The following is an 18,664-nucleotide window of genomic DNA, read 5'->3' on the forward strand; positions in this document are numbered from 1 at the left end:
TTTTGCGTAGTAGAGCTAATTGGATGCCAGTAAGTAAAACTTTTTACATAGCAGATTAATTATATTAAATCTGGAAAACAAATAAACCAATGGTAGTTTAGAACTTGGTGAGTCTAATAAACCCAGTTATTTAAATATATTTACGCATTTTATGTCTGCACTTATCCCAGGAATGTTTTTCTGAGAGAAAATGGCTGAGAGTAAATGTATATTTACTCCACTGTAGAGTAAAATTGTGTGATAGTTGTATAGTGAGTCAGCAGCTGCTTCAAAATGACAGCAGTTTACTATAATCTGTCAAAATGGAGGGGAAAAAAGTAATCAAAACCTTCACAACATGCACTAGGTGATTGTACAATACGAACAAAAGCTACATGAAAAAAAATCCCCATTGAAACACACACACAAGCCAAATAAAAAAAAACAAGCAGCTTATCACATTCTGCAATTGCGTTTAGCAGTTTCACCCACTGGTATGAACAAGGTTGCCACTTCTGCCAACACCAAACTAGACAGGGGACAGAGCAGGGGCAGGGCAGTTTGTAAAATCATGACCCAAGGGTTTCAATGTTTGCTTTGTTGTTGAATATTCAATGAAATTCTTAGCAACCTTGGTGACTAATATCTTCACACCATAAGACACAGGAAGTGTTAAAATCTGACTTTTAGTAGCAGATTTATATTTAAGAAATATCTAGGCACCTCACTTAAAACTGAACTGTCTTGTCCCAAATCGGACAGAGTGACACCATACATGTGAGGACTGAAAGGAAGTGGCAATGGTTGATCTTGGTTTCAGGTAGGCCATGATCTATTTGCTATTGCCTGCTTGATTCAGCAAGATTTCTCAAAACAAAACTAATAATATAAACTTGGCAAAAGGAGCAAAACATAGAAAAAGTAGCTATGACCATAAATCAGTGATCTCTGCTTTACACTTACATCAATTTTTTTTTTACTAATATGACCAAATGGAAGAAAGTATAGCACCATAAAACATAATTGTATAAGTATGTCATATTGATAAACCCTTATGTAGTCAGCTCCTCACCATCCCATTTACTGGAAAGAATGACTACTGTTATACTGCAACCATTGAAAGTATTGGATATCACTCTTGAAAATGTTTGCTCTAAATCAACACATAGTGTTGCAAGGATCACTTATATGGCCAGCTAAATGTCCGTCCAGTGATCTGATAAAACTTCTGATTGAAAGGATGAAAAAACTTGTGCAGTTTGTTAATGACTAAGGGATCCACTTCAGGGTGTATCCGTCCTTTGCTGCCTGCCAGACACTTGTTAAATACAAAGTTAAACCGCAGACAGTAAAACCCCCTTGTGGCATTAAAGTATAAATTATACTGGCTTATTCTTGGGGGCAGATTCAGAAACTTCTCCACTAGCTGGAGTTCAGGTAATGGCTCAGTTATGAGGCGATCACCATCCACAATGTGAAACTGTTCAATGGGGAAGTACTTGAGCCATCTCTCTAGGTGTTTTGTGTATATACTAGTTCTCACAGCCTTGTATTTAGTGTTTACCTCACAGGTAGTGGGATCAATTGCTAGCTTCTCAAATTTGTAGTACGTTTTATTCTTCCTTTCCTTTCCCTCCAACACCTGAGTATAATCTGAAATGGCTCGAGTTGTTGGCTCGCGCACAATGATCAGCAATTTGATAGATGAGTTCATTTTGTAAATTCTTTCAGGGACTTCCTCGGTGATGAAGTATGCTGGGCTTTTCTCAATAGTGATCTGATAAGGATATGAAAAGGGCATTTTTTTCCTGTACCATTCAATACCCTTAGCATAGTTTTCATCATTGTCAAAAAAATGGATTTCCTGTGAGGCTTTGACTACAGCTGGGTGTAAGTTCAGCATTTCGAGCAGGGCTCGTGTTCCACCCTTGCGGACACCAATAATAATGGCCTGGGGAAGCTGTTGCACCATGTTGTGTAGTCTGATTTGTTCCTTTGTTGCATTGCCTTTGCGCAAGTCATGTGACAAGCCTCGCTTGTACTGTAAAGCACGAAGCATGATTTGCTCTTGGTCCCCAAATTGACCTTCTATGGGACATGTGGGCTGGAGTCTGTAATAAAACAAGCATTGTCAGTGAAGCTCAATTGGTTATCAATACATCTGTGATATTGTAATCATCATAGCCATGATATTGGGTCATTAAAAAAAGATATACACAAAGAGGTCTATATTTTCATCTGATGCTTTTGCATGTTGTAATAATATCCATTCATCAATTAACTAAAAATAATCTTTCCCTCAATTGAAACTATGCTTAGCTTTGCATCTTTCCTTAACAAGTAGCTGTGATACCAGAAAAAAAGGTTACAATAACAATATAAATATGTTTTCTTATATATTATAATCTTAAATTAGAAGTGATCCAGCTCTGGAGGAGTTAGGACATTTTCTCCAAACAGCTCTGTGATGACTGAAACAGTAGACCACCAATTATAAGTGATGTTCTTCATTGGGGTTATTTTCATCTTCGCTGTTGAACGGTAAGCTAGCAGTGTGGAGCCCATTGTAGAACCCAACTATTCCCATCCCATTGAAATCAGGTGGATTCTACAATGACCATGCAATCCAATCTTACACATTATTGCTCTGTGGCAGAGGTGAAAATAACCTCAATTATATTTCAGAAAGGCTGGGAGGCATTTGGGCCAAACGGCCTTGAGGAAAAAGATGGCCTTCACATTTCATAATAAGCATGTTATTTTCTGTAAGGGAACACTAGTAGCATCATAATCATTATGTGGCTCACAGCCCATTCACCAGCCTTCCTGTCTGAATGAAAGATGTGCAGAATTTAACAGCAATGATGGGAGCGATAAAACAGAGAAAACAGAGAGAAAGTTTAACATATAATACAGCTGTATTAAATAATTTATGCTTAATATTCCAGAACTGATAAGCACACTTATCTCATAATCTCTTGAATATTATTTTTAATATATTAGATTTGTTATGAATTTTCTAAAAGTGGATTAATTTGGTACATAAATGGAGCAGAATTTTTTTATTGTCGTGTCAACATATTTTTGCTGCAGCACAAATTAGAATTCAGCTCATGTTTGCTGATCTTCCATTGCTCCTAATGGAAATTACTTGTAAACTGATTGAACTCCAAGGGGCAAACAGGAGTATTTCGACTTTAAGAGCATGTTAACACTATCATTTCTGTGTTGTTATCTCCCAATACGTGTAAACAAGGAAGATAAGCACATAGAAGAATGAAGACTGAAATCTGTGTGTTAAAGAACTGGTACAGAATATTGACTTATTGGCTGAGACAGGTAAATGTATTTTGCAGGGTCACTATTTCATCGATGTATGCATCTGTACAAATACTATAGGTTTGATTTTAACTCTCAGCATTTGGTGTAAACAGGGCAGTACTGGCTCAAAAATAGAATTGGGTCACTTACTGCCCGAATTACACTGGCGCCTTGGCTTCCCCATCTTGGTTAGAGTCCTGAGATGGAATGTCAGCCTGTTTCAGGCAGGATGCCACTTCTAATATGCAAATCTAGGTCCTCTAATGTACACCTCAATTGTAATTTTGAGGTGCAAATGGTTGGAATGTTCACCATAAATGGTCTTTCCATTTCTACCAGTCTTGAGCTGCCTAAACAGTGGTTATTAAAGTGCCCATTGGAAATGGATCAAATCAAAACAGCCCAGGCAATGTTGATGGGTTGAAGGAGCAGGAGTGCTCTTCATGGGTCTATATAAAAAACTTTTTTCTGCTACTCACTTGTTGGAGTTGCCTCCTGGATCACCTTTCCTGTCCCAGGCTTGGTCTCTTGGCTGGCTCTCCATGGGAAGCAGTCAATTTCTCACTTTCCCACAAATGGTGAACTGCAGCAGACCACCCGCTTGGCCCCTGCAGATTGCAAATGAGGACCGGGCCTCAAAATCGTTTGGACCCCACGCCACCAACAGCTAGCACACTTCTCCCACCACCTGTCTGTTACCTACCTGGAGTTAAAATTGATTCTTGTATATTCCAAAGGGATAGCTGATGCTTTACAGTCTGGGTATTAAAGGTTGGTTTTAGGCAGAGGTAACGTAATCAGTCTGGTGAGAAAAGGAAGTTGTGAACAAGTGCACATGCTTCAAGTGGGGCATTAACTGTCACTTAAAAGAATGGTAAATGCTGGATAAAGAACCACCAGGCACCAAGGCATTGAAAGGACATGGAGGAAAATTCTTCAGTCCAGTTCTGTTGAAGATCAATCCTGTTATTGTAGTTTATTTTAGCTGTACACAGCACACTATATTCATTTGTACACAACAATTAAAATTCATTAATTAAACAATTCAATGCCAAATAAGAACTTAGGATGAATGTTGAATCTTGAAAAAAATCAATTTCATTTTATGGAATTATCAAGTTCAATTGTCAATGTACTTCTCATAATTCACTATTGGTCACTGACACATACTTCAATTAATTCCATCACTAGTTTGGTGACATGTCCCAGGCCCAACAATCTTCAGCTGCTTCATTAATGACCTTCCCTCCACCATAAGGTCAATAGTGCAGACATTCGCGACTCCTCAGATACTGAAGCAGTCCATGTCCACATGCAGCAAGACCTGAACAACATTCAGGCTTGGGCTGATAAATGGCAAGTAACATTCATTCCACACAAGTGCCAGGCAATGACCATCTCCAACAAGAGAGAATCTAAACATCTCCCATTGATGTTCAATGGCATTATCTTCACTGAATCCCCCACCATCAACATCCTGGGGTTACCTTTGACCAGAAAATGAACTGGACCAGCCATTTAAATACTGCGGCTACAAGAGCAGGTCAGAGGCTGGGGATTCTGTGGCGAGTAACTCATCTCCTGACTTACCAAAGCCTGTCCACCATCTACCAGGTACAAGTCAAGAGCGTGACTTGCCTGGATGAGTGCAGCTCCAACAACACTCAAGAAACTCGATACCATCCAGGATAAAGCAGCCCGCTTGATCACCCCACCCACCACTTTAAACCTGCACTCTCTTTACCATTGGTGTACAGTGGCAGCACTGTCTACCGTATACAATCTGCACTGCGGCAACTCACCAAGCCTCCTTTGACCGCACCTTCCAAACCTGCGACCTCTACCACTTAGAAGGACAAGGGCAGCAGGCGCATGGGAACACCACCATCTTTAAGTTCCCCTCTAAGTCACACACCATCCTGACTTGGATTTATATCTCCGTTTCGTCACTGTCGCTGGGTCAAAAACCTGGTACTCCCTTCCTAACAGCACTGTGGGTGTACCTGAACCAGATGCACTGCAGCAGTTCAAGGCAGCGGCTCACCACCTTGTCAAGGGCAATTAAGGATGGGCAACAAATGCTGGCCTTGCCAGCGATGCCCGCATCCCATGAAAGAATAAAAAAAAATGTAGTACTCCCAACCCTGAGGAAATCCTATGGCTAGTATTGAAACTGTAGCATTGGCAAGCCTTACTATTATCTAAAGAGTGCACAAAGGCCATGCATTGTAGCTACCTTCATGCTGGTGATATTCTCTTAATGTTGAACTCGCAAATAAAGGGCATGAATGAATGTTTGACTGTTACAGCTGGAACTGAAATGGTCAGCACTATAGTAATTCTCTGAACTTATAATCATTAGTAGATAATTAACTACGGTAGAATGATAATCATTACTAATTCAGAGCAATGCCTCAGCTTCTGAAAATCCAATTTAAGTATTAAAAGAAATGTTCTGCTTTCTTAGAGGAAACACATACCAGGGAATCTGAACTACATAGCATTAGTTGCTATAAACTGATAACTGAATTACTTTGGCTCTGTTGGCAGAATGACTAGCTCTAGCCTGATCTTTTAGGGAATTCATGGGCAACTCGCTACAAATACATCTGAAGGATCTACCCCTTCTGTATGACCAATATATTTGCTGGACAAAATGATAATTCCTCTTTGCTTATCTCTGACAATTAAAGTCCATTTCTCAATTTCTTTTCAACTCTGCATTTGGTATCAGCCCTCAGAAGACAAGGTGCTTCAGAAGGTTAGATGATAATTAGAGATAAGGAAGTCCATTTGACCCGTTTAGACTCTTCCATCTAGAGAGATCCTAATGTCTCCTCCCCCTCCCACTATTCAATTGGAAATTTATTCTGCATGTTCATCACTCTGTGAAGAAGGATTTCCTGCCATCTATCCTAAAATTACTAGTTTGCACAAGTATCTCCTTGTTCTACTCCCATGGTTTAAGATAAACTATTAACTATATCTGCACTCTTAACAATTGTAGATACCCCTCTAAGATCACCGAGAAGACCAAGCTTTTCCAGCTTTTTTCATAACTCCCAACACTAGGGGCAGGATTTTCCCCCTAATTGAGGCCAGCAGCCCTGGAGCCTTAGCTGACCCACCAGGAGAGGTGGATGCTTCTGAGGCAGGTAGGAGACCGAGAGGACACCTCAACATGGAGGGACCCTCGGAGGCATAAATTTAAATTAATAATTCTAGAGTGGGAAAGGCAGAAGGATCTGGGGACCGGAGGGCTCGTTGGGGTTGTTGAATGGCCTTCCCTTCCTACAGCCCTGTCAACGGGGCATGAAGCCTCTAGTGCTGATGGCCCTCCAGCTTGACGCAGAGAAGCCACCTCCATTGAACTGGTGGGCTGCTCCACCACTGGCAACGTGCTGGCGAGCATGAAAAATCACCCCTAATTGGGGCCTTAAGTATTTAATTTGGCTGCCTGCCTCCATGGAACAGGCAGCTGATTCGCATCCCAGCCCACCCGTGGGAAACATCCCCAGTGACAGGAATACGTTAGAGTGCCATCCTGATGCGGCTGCTCCCTATTTTCCCAGCTCCTCCCACTCCAACCCCATCGCCATAGGGGTGGGAATATTTTACGCTAGGGATCAGCTCTTCTTTGCACGACCTGAAGTGTTTGAATGCCTCCCTTTTTTCTTGGTGGCCTAAACTGGACACTGTATTCAAGGTGTGATCTGACTACAGCACCATAAAATTTGAATATTGAAGATTGTTACTTCCTCAAAAAAGTTGAGGTGGTTCGTCAAGCAGGAGCATTTCCCTTCCGAATCCATGCTGGCTGCTGTTAGCTAGACTTACTGTGTGCAGTTTGGCTGTGTCTACACTTTGGCTGTAAAGTATTTTGGGACATTCCATGGTTGTGAAAGGTGTTAGGAATAACATCCATTTTTGTTTCTTCTTTCTCAAGTTTATCCCTGATAATCAATTCCATTATTTATCTGAAATGGAAGTAAGATGACAATGACACTTGCATTTATAAAGCACCTTTAATCTCTCTTTCTTGTGGTTGATGTAGATGTAGAGTAATAACTATCATTCTACATTCAGGTGGTTAAGCGAGATAATTGTGTCAGAAGGAGCAGAGTGTACTACTGTAATGCCTGCTTTGTATTTGCGAATTGGGCATTGATTCATTATACGTTCCACAGTCTGGGTGACAACAATTGCACACTGGAGAGTTTTTAATTTTCCATTTGTGCATCAAGTATCCACATCTCCCATGGTTTGATCCGATGCAGTTTAGTTTTGCTCATGTGCTGAGTGGAAAATTGAAGACAGGGATCTTCTGCATCAAGTCTTTCATGACGTGTTTGTGACTTTTGGTGAACTCAATTCTTGCATTCCAAGCTTCCTCAAGGTTGACTTCGTGTTGCCAAAACTAAAGCGCATGGGTCCTAATGGGCTTACGCAACTTCAAATAGTGTTGAGAGACATTGTTGAGATCCTGGTGGAAGGGGCAATGTTGATTTTCCTAGATTCACTGGACTCCGCCGAGGTTGTAGCATCACAAAATATGGACGGGGCAGTAACGTGCGACAGCATGAGCAGCCAGGGTATCGGGGGGCCTTGAGGGTTTCAGTGAAACACCACATTGCAGTTTCAGTTAGACATCAACAAGTCAATTGTGGAGAATGGTTTCTTCTGGTTCATACCGGTGCACAGTACACAGCTACAGAGTACACAAGGAACATCACTGATATCTGGGGCACTGATGTGTGGCTCCCCAGACTGTGCTTGCCAGTTTCTGTCCTAGGTTGACCCTTGTCTTAATATTGGTGGCTATCTTCTTCAGGCTATCGTCTTCAGGCTGTCATGGATGTGCAGGTCAGCTTCAGTCTGAGACAGGTCATATTGAGGCCATGTCACATAGTATTGCCAAAGAAGTAACTTTGAGAATGTGCTTAGCGTTCCTGTTATCAAGATGGAATACAGTGCATGTTGTTTTGTGGGGGTTTGGCTTGAGCTTCCATTTCTGGAAATATTCCTGCGTAGTGTTTACCTCCTGGTTCAAGGTTGACAGGGCAAGGTCATTTGCATATGTAAATTTGTGCAACTTCGTTGGCAGCATCTTGCTCATTACCCAGAACCTCAAGGGTAATAATCTCTGGATTATTACCTGAGCCATGTGCCAATTGGCAGAGGTTACATAAGATTAGTGAAATGAATACATGGCCCAAAGACTGGTGTGGGAGAAGTGGGTTTCGATTCGTCAGGCACTGGCATTAGTACTGGGGAAAGTGAGGGCTGTACCGTTGGTACTGTTGCACGTGAACCATGCTGAGACCAGTGTTCTAGCAAACCGTATAACTAGGGAAGTAGAGAGGGCTTTAAACTAAACAAGCGGGAGGGGACCTGGGGTGGGGGGGGGGGGGGGGGTGGTCAAGCTTGGGAAGATATAACAAATCAAGGGGTAAAGTCAAGGCAGGAGAGCAGATTAGTAATATGGGAAATGAAAGTCAGAGAATGGCAGGAAGGGACAGAGAGAAAAAACCGAAGACCACACCAACAGTCAAGACTACATGTTACAAAGATAACAAAAAGACAAAACTAAAGGCTTTGTATCTGATTGCACATAGCATTCATAAAAAAGCAGACGAACTGATAGTGCACATTGAAGTAAATAAATATGATCTGATAGCCATTAAGGAGACGTGGCTGCAGGATGACAAGGATTGGGTCTTGAATATTGAGGGGTATATGACATTCAAGAAGAATAGGAAGCTAGGTAAATGTGGAGGGGTAGCACTGTTAATCAAAGATGGCATTGGTGCAATAGTTAGAGATGACCTTGCTTCAGGAGATCAGGATGTAGAATCAGTTTGGGTGTGATGAGGAATAGTAGGGGAAAGAAATCGCTTGTGGGAATGGTCTACAGGCCCCCGAACAGTAATCACAATGTAGGACGAAGCATACAAGAAGAAATATTGGGTGCTTGTGATAAAGGGACGGCAATAATGATGGGTGATTTTAATCTACATATAAACTGGAAAAATCAGATTGGCAATAGTAGCCTGGATGAAGAGTTCATAGAATGCTTTTGAGATAGTTCTTAAGGGCAGCATGTTCTGGAACTAACCAGAGAGCAGGTTATATTGGACTTGGTATTGTGTAATGTGGCAGGATTAATTAATGAATAGAACTGTTACAGGCACCTCTAAGTAGCAGTAACTACAATATGATTGAATTTTACATCCAGTTTGAAAGAGAGAAGAGTAGGTCTAAGACTAGTATTTTAAACTTAAATGCAACTATGTGGGCATGAAATCTGAGCTAGCTGAAGTGAACTCAGTTGCTAGGCTCGGAGATAGAACAATAGAGAAGCTGTGGTAGTCATTTAAGGGGATATTTCAGAATGCTCAGAATAAGTATATTCCTACTATAAAAAAAAATTCAAAGGGGAGGACCCACCATCCATGGTTAACTAAAGAAGTTAAGGAAAGCATCAACCTTAAGGAAAAAGCATACATTTGCACAAAGATGAATGGCAGGTCAGATGATTGGTCAGAATATAAAGAGCAGCAGAGAATGACTAAAAGGTTAATCAGGAGAAATAAATTACAGTATGAGAGGAAGCTAGCTAGAAATGTAAAAACAGATAGCAAGAGTTTCTACAGGTATTTAACAAGGAAAAGAGCAAGGAAAGTGAGTGTTGGTCCTCTAGAGAGTAAGAATGGGGAGCTAATAGTAGATAAGAAGGAAATGGCAGATGAAATGAACAAATATTTTGCTCTGTCTTCACTATAGAGGATACAAAAAACATTCCAGTAATAGCTGTAAACCAGGAGGTGGAAGGAAGAGAGGAACTTAGTGAAATTACAATCACCAGGAAAACGGCACCGAATAAACTGATGGAGCTGTGGATTAAAAAGTCCTTGGGTCCTGATGGACTTCATCCTAGGGTCTTAAAAGAGATGGCTAATGAGGTAATAGATGTGTTGGTGTTAATTTTTCAAATTTTGCTGGATTCTGGAAAGGTTCCATCAGACTGGAAAGTAGCAAATATAACCCCTCTATTCAAGAATGGGGGTGGGGGGTGCTAGAGGGAGAGACAGAAAACAGGTAACTATAGGCAAGTTAGCTGGACGTCTATCATGGGGAAGGTGTTAGAATCGATCATTAAGGAGGCTATAGCTGGGCACTTAGAAAAACCCAAGGTAATCGGGAATAGTCAGCATGGTTTTGTGAAAGGGAAATCATGTTTAACCAATTTATTGAAGTTCTTTGAAGGAATAACATGCGCTGTGGATAAAGGGGAGCCTGTTGACTTACTGTACATAGATTTCCAGAAGGCACTTGACAAGGTGCCACATAAAAGGTTATTGTGCAAAGTAGGAGCTCATGGTGTAGGGGGTTACATATTAGCATGGATAGAAGATTGGCTGGCTGGCAGGATGTGCAGGATTGGGAGGATGTGATGAGTGGAGTCCCGCAGGGGTCTGTGCTGGGGCCTCAACTTTCTACAATTTATATCAATGACTTAGATGAGGGGAGTGATGGCTTGGTAGCTTACTTTGCAGATGACACAAAGATAGGTAGGAAAGTAAGTTGTGACGAGGACATAAGGAGGTTGCAGACCAATATAGATAGGTTGAGTGAGTGGGCAAAAATCTAGCAGATGGAATATAATGTGGGAAAATGTGAAGTTGTTCACTTTGACAAGAAGAATAAAAAAGCAGAGTATTACGTAAACAGAGAACAACTGCAGAATTCCAAGGTGCAGAGGGATCCAGGTATTCTAGTGCAGGAGTCACAAGAAGTTAGTATGCAGGTACAGCAAATCATAAAGAAGTCTAATGGAATGCTATCCTTTATAACAAGAGGAATTGAAAATAAAAGTAAGGATGTTATGCTTCAGTTATACAGGGCGAGTGAGACCACATCTCGAATACTGTGTGCAGGTCTCCATATTTAAGGAAGGATGTAAATGCTTCCATTCAGAGGAGGTTTACTAGATTGCTATCTGGAATGAACGGGTTATCTTATGAGGAAAGGTTGGACAGACTGGGCTTATTTTCACTGGAGTTTAGAAGATTGAGGGGGGACTTAATTGAAGTAAGATCCTGAACGGTCTTGACAAGGTGGATGTGGAAAGGATGTTTCCTCTTGTGGGTGAGTCCAGAACTAGGGGGCACTGTTTTAAAATTAGGGGCTGCACTGTTAGGACAGAGATGAGAATTTTTTTCTGTCAGAGGGTTGCGGAACTTTGGAACTCTTTGCCTCAGAAGGTGGTGGAGACGGGGTCATTGAATATTTATAAGGCAGATGTAGATAGATTCTTGTTAGGCAATGAAATCAAAGGTTATAAGGTGTAGATGGGAGGGTGGAACTCGAGACACAAACAGATCAGCCATGATCTTACTGAATGGCAGAGCAGGCTCGAGAGGCCGAATGGCCTACTTTTGCTCCTAATTTGCATGTTCGTATGTAGACATTGAAGAGCGTCGGAATGAGTACTGAGCCTTGTGACAGTCCATTGTTGAGGAACAGGGTTGAGCTGACTTTGTTGTCCAAATTAACATGTAGCTGCCTATCGCTTAGCAACATCCATAATGTTTCGAGGAAGGAAATGTAGCACTTTTAATGTCGAAAGATTATGGGTTTGACATAGCCTGTTTTGTTACGCATGTTGAATATGGCCACCATATAAGCTTGTTATCAATCTACTGGACTCTCTTATAATGATTGGCAATGTCATGCAAATCTCCTCCCCAGTCTGTGTCAACACTGGGACAAATACCAGCTATCCCTTGGGTTTTAATTGTTTTGAGCCCATTTAGCTTATCTAGAACTTCCATCTCATTTATAACAAGTCATTGATTTTACTTAGGGTATTTTGCTTGCAAGGACATGTTGCTCACGTCGTCCTTTGTGAATACTTGGAGGGAAAAGTCATTCAGAATATTTATTATGTTGTACTCATCCTCAATCTTGAGCCAATTTGCATCTTTTATGCTTTTCACCGCTCCTCTGATTGCCTCTTGCCTTTGTGCTACTGAAATAATTATTTTTATTGTTAGGCTTAGGCTCAGCTGCTAGGTTTTTTTCCAGGTCTTTCTTTACCCACCCTTTTTATGTGCTTTTTCAGTTTGTCCTTCAATTTCTTATTCCCACAGAGAATCTGTCAATTCCCACACAATGAGTCTTAATTGAAACAAGTCACACCCATCCCTCAGTTTTCTTTCCTCCTCCCTGAAGGCAATGGTTAATGTTGGGCTATGGCTCCACTATGTGCTGACATTCCTCTGATACATCAGGCAAATAAACATTCTTTATGTGTGAACTTGGAGACCGAATGCTGCCAAATTATTAACTTTGTAGAGGCCACAGTTGAGCCTAAATACACCTTTAAATCACATCCACAAGTACATTCATTTTCTAACAGTGGTTGCTGGACTCATCGACAGGTTTGGGGCTGCCTGCAACGAATTTGGCCTAACCATCAGCCTCGAGAAAACGAACATCATGGGACAGGACGTCAGAAATGCTCCATCCATCAATATCGGTGACCACGCTCTGGCAGTGGTTCAAGAGTTCACCTACCTAGGCTCAACTATCACCAGTAAACTGTCCCTCGATGCAGAAATCAACAAGCGCTTTGGAAAGGCTTCCACTGCTATGTCCAGACTGGCCAAGAGAGTGTGGGAAAATGGCACACTGACACGGAACATAAAAGTCCGAGTGTATCAAGCCTGTGTCCTCAGTACCTTGCTCTACGACAGCGAGGCCTGGACGACGTATGTCAGCCAAGAGCGACGTCTCAATTCATTCCATCTTCGCTGCCTCCGGAGAATCCTTGGCATCAGGTGGCAGGACCGCATCTCCAACACAGAAGTCCTCGAGGAGGCCAACATCCCCAGTTTATACACACTACTGAGCCAGCGGCGCTTGAGATGGCTTGGCCATGTGAGCCGCATGGAAGATGGCAGGATCCCCAAGGACACATTGTACAGCGAGCTCGTCACTGGTATCAGACCCACCGGCCGTCCATGTCTCCGCTTTAAAGACGTCTGCAAATGCGACATGAAGTCCTGTAACATTGATCACAAGTCGTGGGAATCAGTTGCCAGCGATCGCCAGAGCTGGCGGACAGCCATAAAGGCGGGGCTAAAGTGTGGCGAGTCGAAGAGACTTAGCAGTTGGCAGGAAAAAAGACAGAAGTGCAAGGGAGAGCCAACTGTGTAACAGCCCCGACAACCAATTTTTTCTGCAGCACCTGTGGAAGAGTCTGTCACTCTAGTATTGGCCTTCATAGCCACGCCAGGCGCTGCTCCACAAACCACTGACCACTTCCAGGCGCTTACCCATTGTCTCCCGAGACAAGGAGGCCAAAGAAGAAGAAGAGGTTGCTGGACTAGGATCTGGAGTTAGGAACCTGCCAATTTTTTTCTTCCCCGAGGCTAATAGTAATAACCCTCTGCTGCTTTGGCTAGGGTCCGCTAAACTAGTTAAATCTATGGATCAAATCTGGGATTTTACTTGTTTGTATGTATAAGTATCATACTAGGTAGCTTGTTTAGCCACTTTGGCATGAGTAGAGGCTGAAGTAATTTTTGCCATTCTTTTTGGACCTGAACTAAAACACTCGCCGTCTTCCATGAAAACCACTGCTTCTGTAAAACACAAATCCCTGAGCCCAGAAAATCTTGAAATGAATGTTCAGCAACAAGTAAAAGCTTATGATCAGGACATGATATGTAGCATCTATATCATATTCAGAAAAAGTATGGTATCACACCACTACAAAGCTGATTCAACTTGTAATATCAGGAGAAACAGCAAAAGCTGGGCTTTACCCACACCACAGGAGAAATAGGAAAATAACAGATTTTCTACATCATATAAATAATAATGAAAGAAATTAGCTTTAAATCATATTAACATGATGTCAGTTTATGAAACATAACTACATTAAATTTCTGGTTAAATTATTGAGCGTGTCTGCCTTACAGAACAATTATAGGAATGGATTTCATCAAAGATTTATTGATGCTAATCATAAATTAGAATGATTTATTTATTGCTAGTAACAGTGGGACCGGTTAGTGAAACATATCAATTTCCTTTTCAATATCTAACAGTTCTCCTCTTCTATTATTGATTAACAACTCTTTCATTTTTTTTCTCCTGGCAGTAGTGACTTGTTCTAGGAGATCAGTACCTTGACTATTCCCTCATCTGTACAGCATCATTAATGTAAAATGTGTTCGTTCTGATCCCACTGACATCATGCCATTTAGTGTGAATTTGCAAAGTAACCCAATTTGAATTTGTAAGTCCCTTGGAAACAATGTCAGGTCAATTTTACTATGGATTGCTTCAGGTTAATTGCTGCTTTTTAAAAAGAAGAAAACACTAGAAAAAGACGATACATGTGGAAATACAAAATATTTTTTTACTGATGTGGATATTGTAATAGATGGCTGGAAAGCACTCTCTAATTTAGGAAAACATAATTCATTAGAAATGCAGATTCCTGCTGGTCACATCTGAAATAATTGGAAATCAGACAGGATGTGGCAATATGAAATCATTTGGTGTCACAATGTGTATGAAATGCTATAGTTTGACACACTTCTTGTCAACGCGACAGTAGGCTTAGTCCATTTGTCAGGCACAGTGTTGCTGATCAATCAAGCCAAAACTGATGACCAATTCCCCCTTTGAGATAGAAAATTTTTGATGTAGCAAAACCATTTCTCTTTTCTTATTTCTTTATATTTTTAAATAAAATAAATTCAATGACTAAGATGTTCTATTGGAGGTTTTGGATATGAAGGGCCGGGGGGTGGGGAGGTGGGTGGTGATGAATAAAAGACAAGGCCATTGTATCAATTACAGCATCTGTAAATGTCAGGGTGTGGGTTGGAATGAGTAGTACAGGATACGGGAGAAGAAAATTTCTTCTAAATATGAGTGGCTTGATGGGGGAGTACAGACTTAAAAAGTAATATAGATTTTCTTTAGTTTTTTTATTCTTAATTCTATTATTTTTATTTATAGCTGTTTATTTTCTTTTTTCTTTACAGTTATTTGAAATATTTCCTACACTGTCTTATACCTTTCCTTGTTGGTTAATTTGTTTTTCTATTTCTTTTCTCCTGTTGTTCTTATCCTCCCCTTGTCAACTTCAGTGTAATTGCAGTTAATTTCAGGACATTTATAACAATTTATAATGTTGACCAGAGAATGACAACAAAAAAGAATACTTCTAAACTCTCCTTCACTGGTCGTTATGGTAATGCAGACGAGCTATTTTCATTATCTCCCTCTTTTTCATTTCCATTCTTGACTCAAATGCTAGGAGCTACCTGAGTGTGTTCTCGGTGACTCACATGCTAATTCTGAGCTCATTACCTGTGAGCGATGACTCAACATTCAATACCACCTCTTCATGCCACAGCTGCAATCAGGAACTTAACCTTATTTGGTTTGATTTGCACAAAATATTTTCAATTTTAGCTATTTGTTTTTATACATCAGTTTTGTTATTTAATTTTATTTCTGAAATCATTTTAGCTTTATTGAATGGAAAACACTTAGTAGCGATTTATTTGCTGCTATATTTAATGAAAACCAAATTATAGGGAATCCCTGTTTAATTTTGCCAATTCATGAAGCTGCACAGAATATAGGAGCCATAAGGTGTTGTACCATCAAAAGCTGTAAAATTCCTGAATTACACAATGAGTAAAGTATTATTATTATTGAAGTTGTCATGTGGACGTAATCTTACTTCCTGTACTTATATAGCGTGGTCCTCGCTGGACCAGAAGTAGCTATCTGTGATAATAGTCTATTCTCGTTTTAGCTGGTTAAATTCAAGCAGTAGTCTTGAACACACTTGGGGACCCGATAAGCCTTGGTTCTGCAACCTGTACTTAAACTCTGTGGAATTGGTTAAGTAGTGTATGTGCTGAAAGGGAGAGAGTGTAGGGACATATCACCACCTAGTCCATATGGGGCAAACAGAAACTCTACCTGTGTACATTTCTCAGTCGTATGGTTTGAAGACTCTTACAGGAGATGATCGTTTTCTGCATATGTAAAAAAAAAACAAATGACCAAGAAATGATTGTGTTAAAGATGGACTCACAAACATACAAATGACTTTGGAAGGGCTTTATTTGAAATGGCTTTGCTTTTTATGGGCCAGCAGTGAAATTGTTTGATTAATTTCTGCAGTATCTTTGCTAATCTATAAATAATATAATTGCTAGCTACACCTAAATTTGTATATTTTAATTCTGAATTTTATAACAAAATTGGAGATAGTGCAGAGCATTGTTTTAGTCAGTGTTCTTGGAATAACCGAAAATGGTTAATTCTTTTTACCCCATACAATGAAATATTTTTCATAAAAAACTGCCCACTTTAATGGACATGTTTCTTTTAGGCTCCTCTCTCCCATCCCTTCCCTGCCAGTCAAGCCTGGTGCTGGCCTACCTCTAACCCTCTATCAATGCTGTTCTGAAAGAACAGGAGCTGTGTAAGTCATCAGACTGGAGAAACATCTTGTCTTCAGGAAGACTCTCCGAGATCCGCAGCTTGTGGGCGTGAACTCACAATTGACTGCCATGTCAAATAAGCACAAAGTTAAGAAAGTACATTCAACTAGAACTTACCATGTACTGAAAAAATATAGGTAATGCAATACAAATGTTACCCTTTCAATGTGAAAAGAAAATAAGTATACTAACCTATCCAAGCTCCCAACTCTGGCAACTATGTATAAGAGACTTCCAACAGCAAGGCTGCCCAGCACAAAGAGCTTCTGTCTCAGCAACACCTGCTGTTTGAATAGCATGGCCCTCCATCAATCTTCAGGACTGCTTCTTCAGCCTGCAGTGACCAGAGAGTAAAAGTACCAATCAGAAATGTGGAAAACCACAGGCTACCATTAATTAGAGGTTAGTTGATCAATCATTTGGTTTTTAAAGGTTAAGTAAACATATATTTTAAAAATGGAACCCATAGCTAATCTGTTAGATCAATATTTTTCTCCCATAATGAAGAATGATGATTCAGTGTAAAGGTTCCAGGAGAGTCCATTCATTATTTAGCTTTTAGCACATTAACAAAAATGTGTTATTTTACAGTGCTAATTTACAGGATGTAGCATCATTCCCTTGCAGTTAACTCTTATCAATCACAACATTTGTTAAGCCATCTCTTGTTAAGCAGAAGGACCAATTTGTGTTTTTGACCGAGAAAGATTTGATTTTTCCAACTGTAGTGTTGCTATAGATTTCAAAGGGGCTATTATCAGATGAATAAAGCACCTGGAACATCATTTGTACTCCCCTCAAATTCATCATATTGTCTGTTTGATTCTGTTCACTTTGTAGCAGATGTAGAAACAAATTACATTTTCTCAGAAACTTTTTTTTTCTTTTGCAATACAACATTTGTTAATCTAGTATTTCAAATGTTACTTAACTCTGCCTTCTGGATTTGTAGTGGATGATAGTTACTGAAGCAATAATATCAACATCACTGAGGGCTTCTCTCTTTGTAAAGTAGCTGAAACCCTTTGGAATGAACTCAGCGGACGACAATGTATCTATAAGTGTGTCAAAAATGATTTTGACTTAAACAGCTCTATTCTCTTACTGCTCTTTTGGTCTATGTTCAACAAGCCCCATCTGTTTCAGCAGAGCAAATCTCTGCTTTCTTCAAGAGTTTCATAAGATTCCCATAAGATATTTATTATCTCTCTTTAGCTCTCTTTCGGCCCACTTTAGTTTGCAGGCAACGTGCTTCCAGGCTTCTGTTACAATGTTCTATAATCTGCTGTTAGGAAGTGTCTGCAGGATCAATCTCCCTCCAACTTTGCTTCTTCTCTTCTCTGAGAAAGGATACAGCTCCATCTCCCTCATAGTCGAGCAGCAGAAACTGGGAATTCACTGTGTGGGCGACCAGAACCCACCTAACCACATCCTACTGTGGCACAACGCATTGGGATTCCAAGGCCACTGAGCCACCCTTACAAAGTTTATGCAGTATATTATGAAAAGAGAATCACCAGAGAAACACACAAACTATTTCCTAGTTCTCATGCTAATCCTATTACAGTCTTCACAATATAATCTTTATTTTTCCATCAATTATACTAAACTAAACTCTTCCTAGCTTCAAACGATCAGCTGTAACCTTTACAAAGGCTGTAGCAGCAGTGGTGACAGCAGCCCACCACTTTGATGGCGCTTCTATGAAGATTTATTATATGCAAGAGACCACTGCATGCTGGCTTACAAAAAATAAATATACTGAACATAATCCCGAACCCAATATAACAAATGAAAGTCAATTGAATTACAATTTTAAC

The 18,664-nt window shown here is 40.4% G+C and overlaps 1 protein-coding gene across 2 annotated transcripts in view; it reads right to left on the reverse strand.

Moving 5' to 3' along the window:
- Window positions 1-983: 983 nt before the first annotated feature.
- The window catches only part of LOC137352692 (heparan sulfate glucosamine 3-O-sulfotransferase 5), a 285,937-nt gene continuing 268,256 nt past the window's right edge, over window positions 984-18,664 (reverse strand). For both annotated transcript variants that reach the window (XM_068018416.1, XM_068018422.1), the window contains exons 2-3: window positions 17,037-17,178; window positions 984-2,090 (exon numbers count right to left, since the gene is read on the reverse strand). In XM_068018416.1, the coding sequence (XP_067874517.1) occupies window positions 1,160-2,090; window positions 17,037-17,143 (1,038 nt within the window). In that variant the 5' untranslated portion in view covers window positions 17,144-17,178 and the 3' untranslated portion in view covers window positions 984-1,159. The remainder of the gene's footprint in view (window positions 2,091-17,036; window positions 17,179-18,664) is intronic.

This window comes from Heterodontus francisci, chromosome 3 (assembly GCF_036365525.1).
Source record: "Heterodontus francisci isolate sHetFra1 chromosome 3, sHetFra1.hap1, whole genome shotgun sequence".
Taxonomy (NCBI): Eukaryota; Metazoa; Chordata; class Chondrichthyes; order Heterodontiformes; family Heterodontidae; genus Heterodontus; species Heterodontus francisci.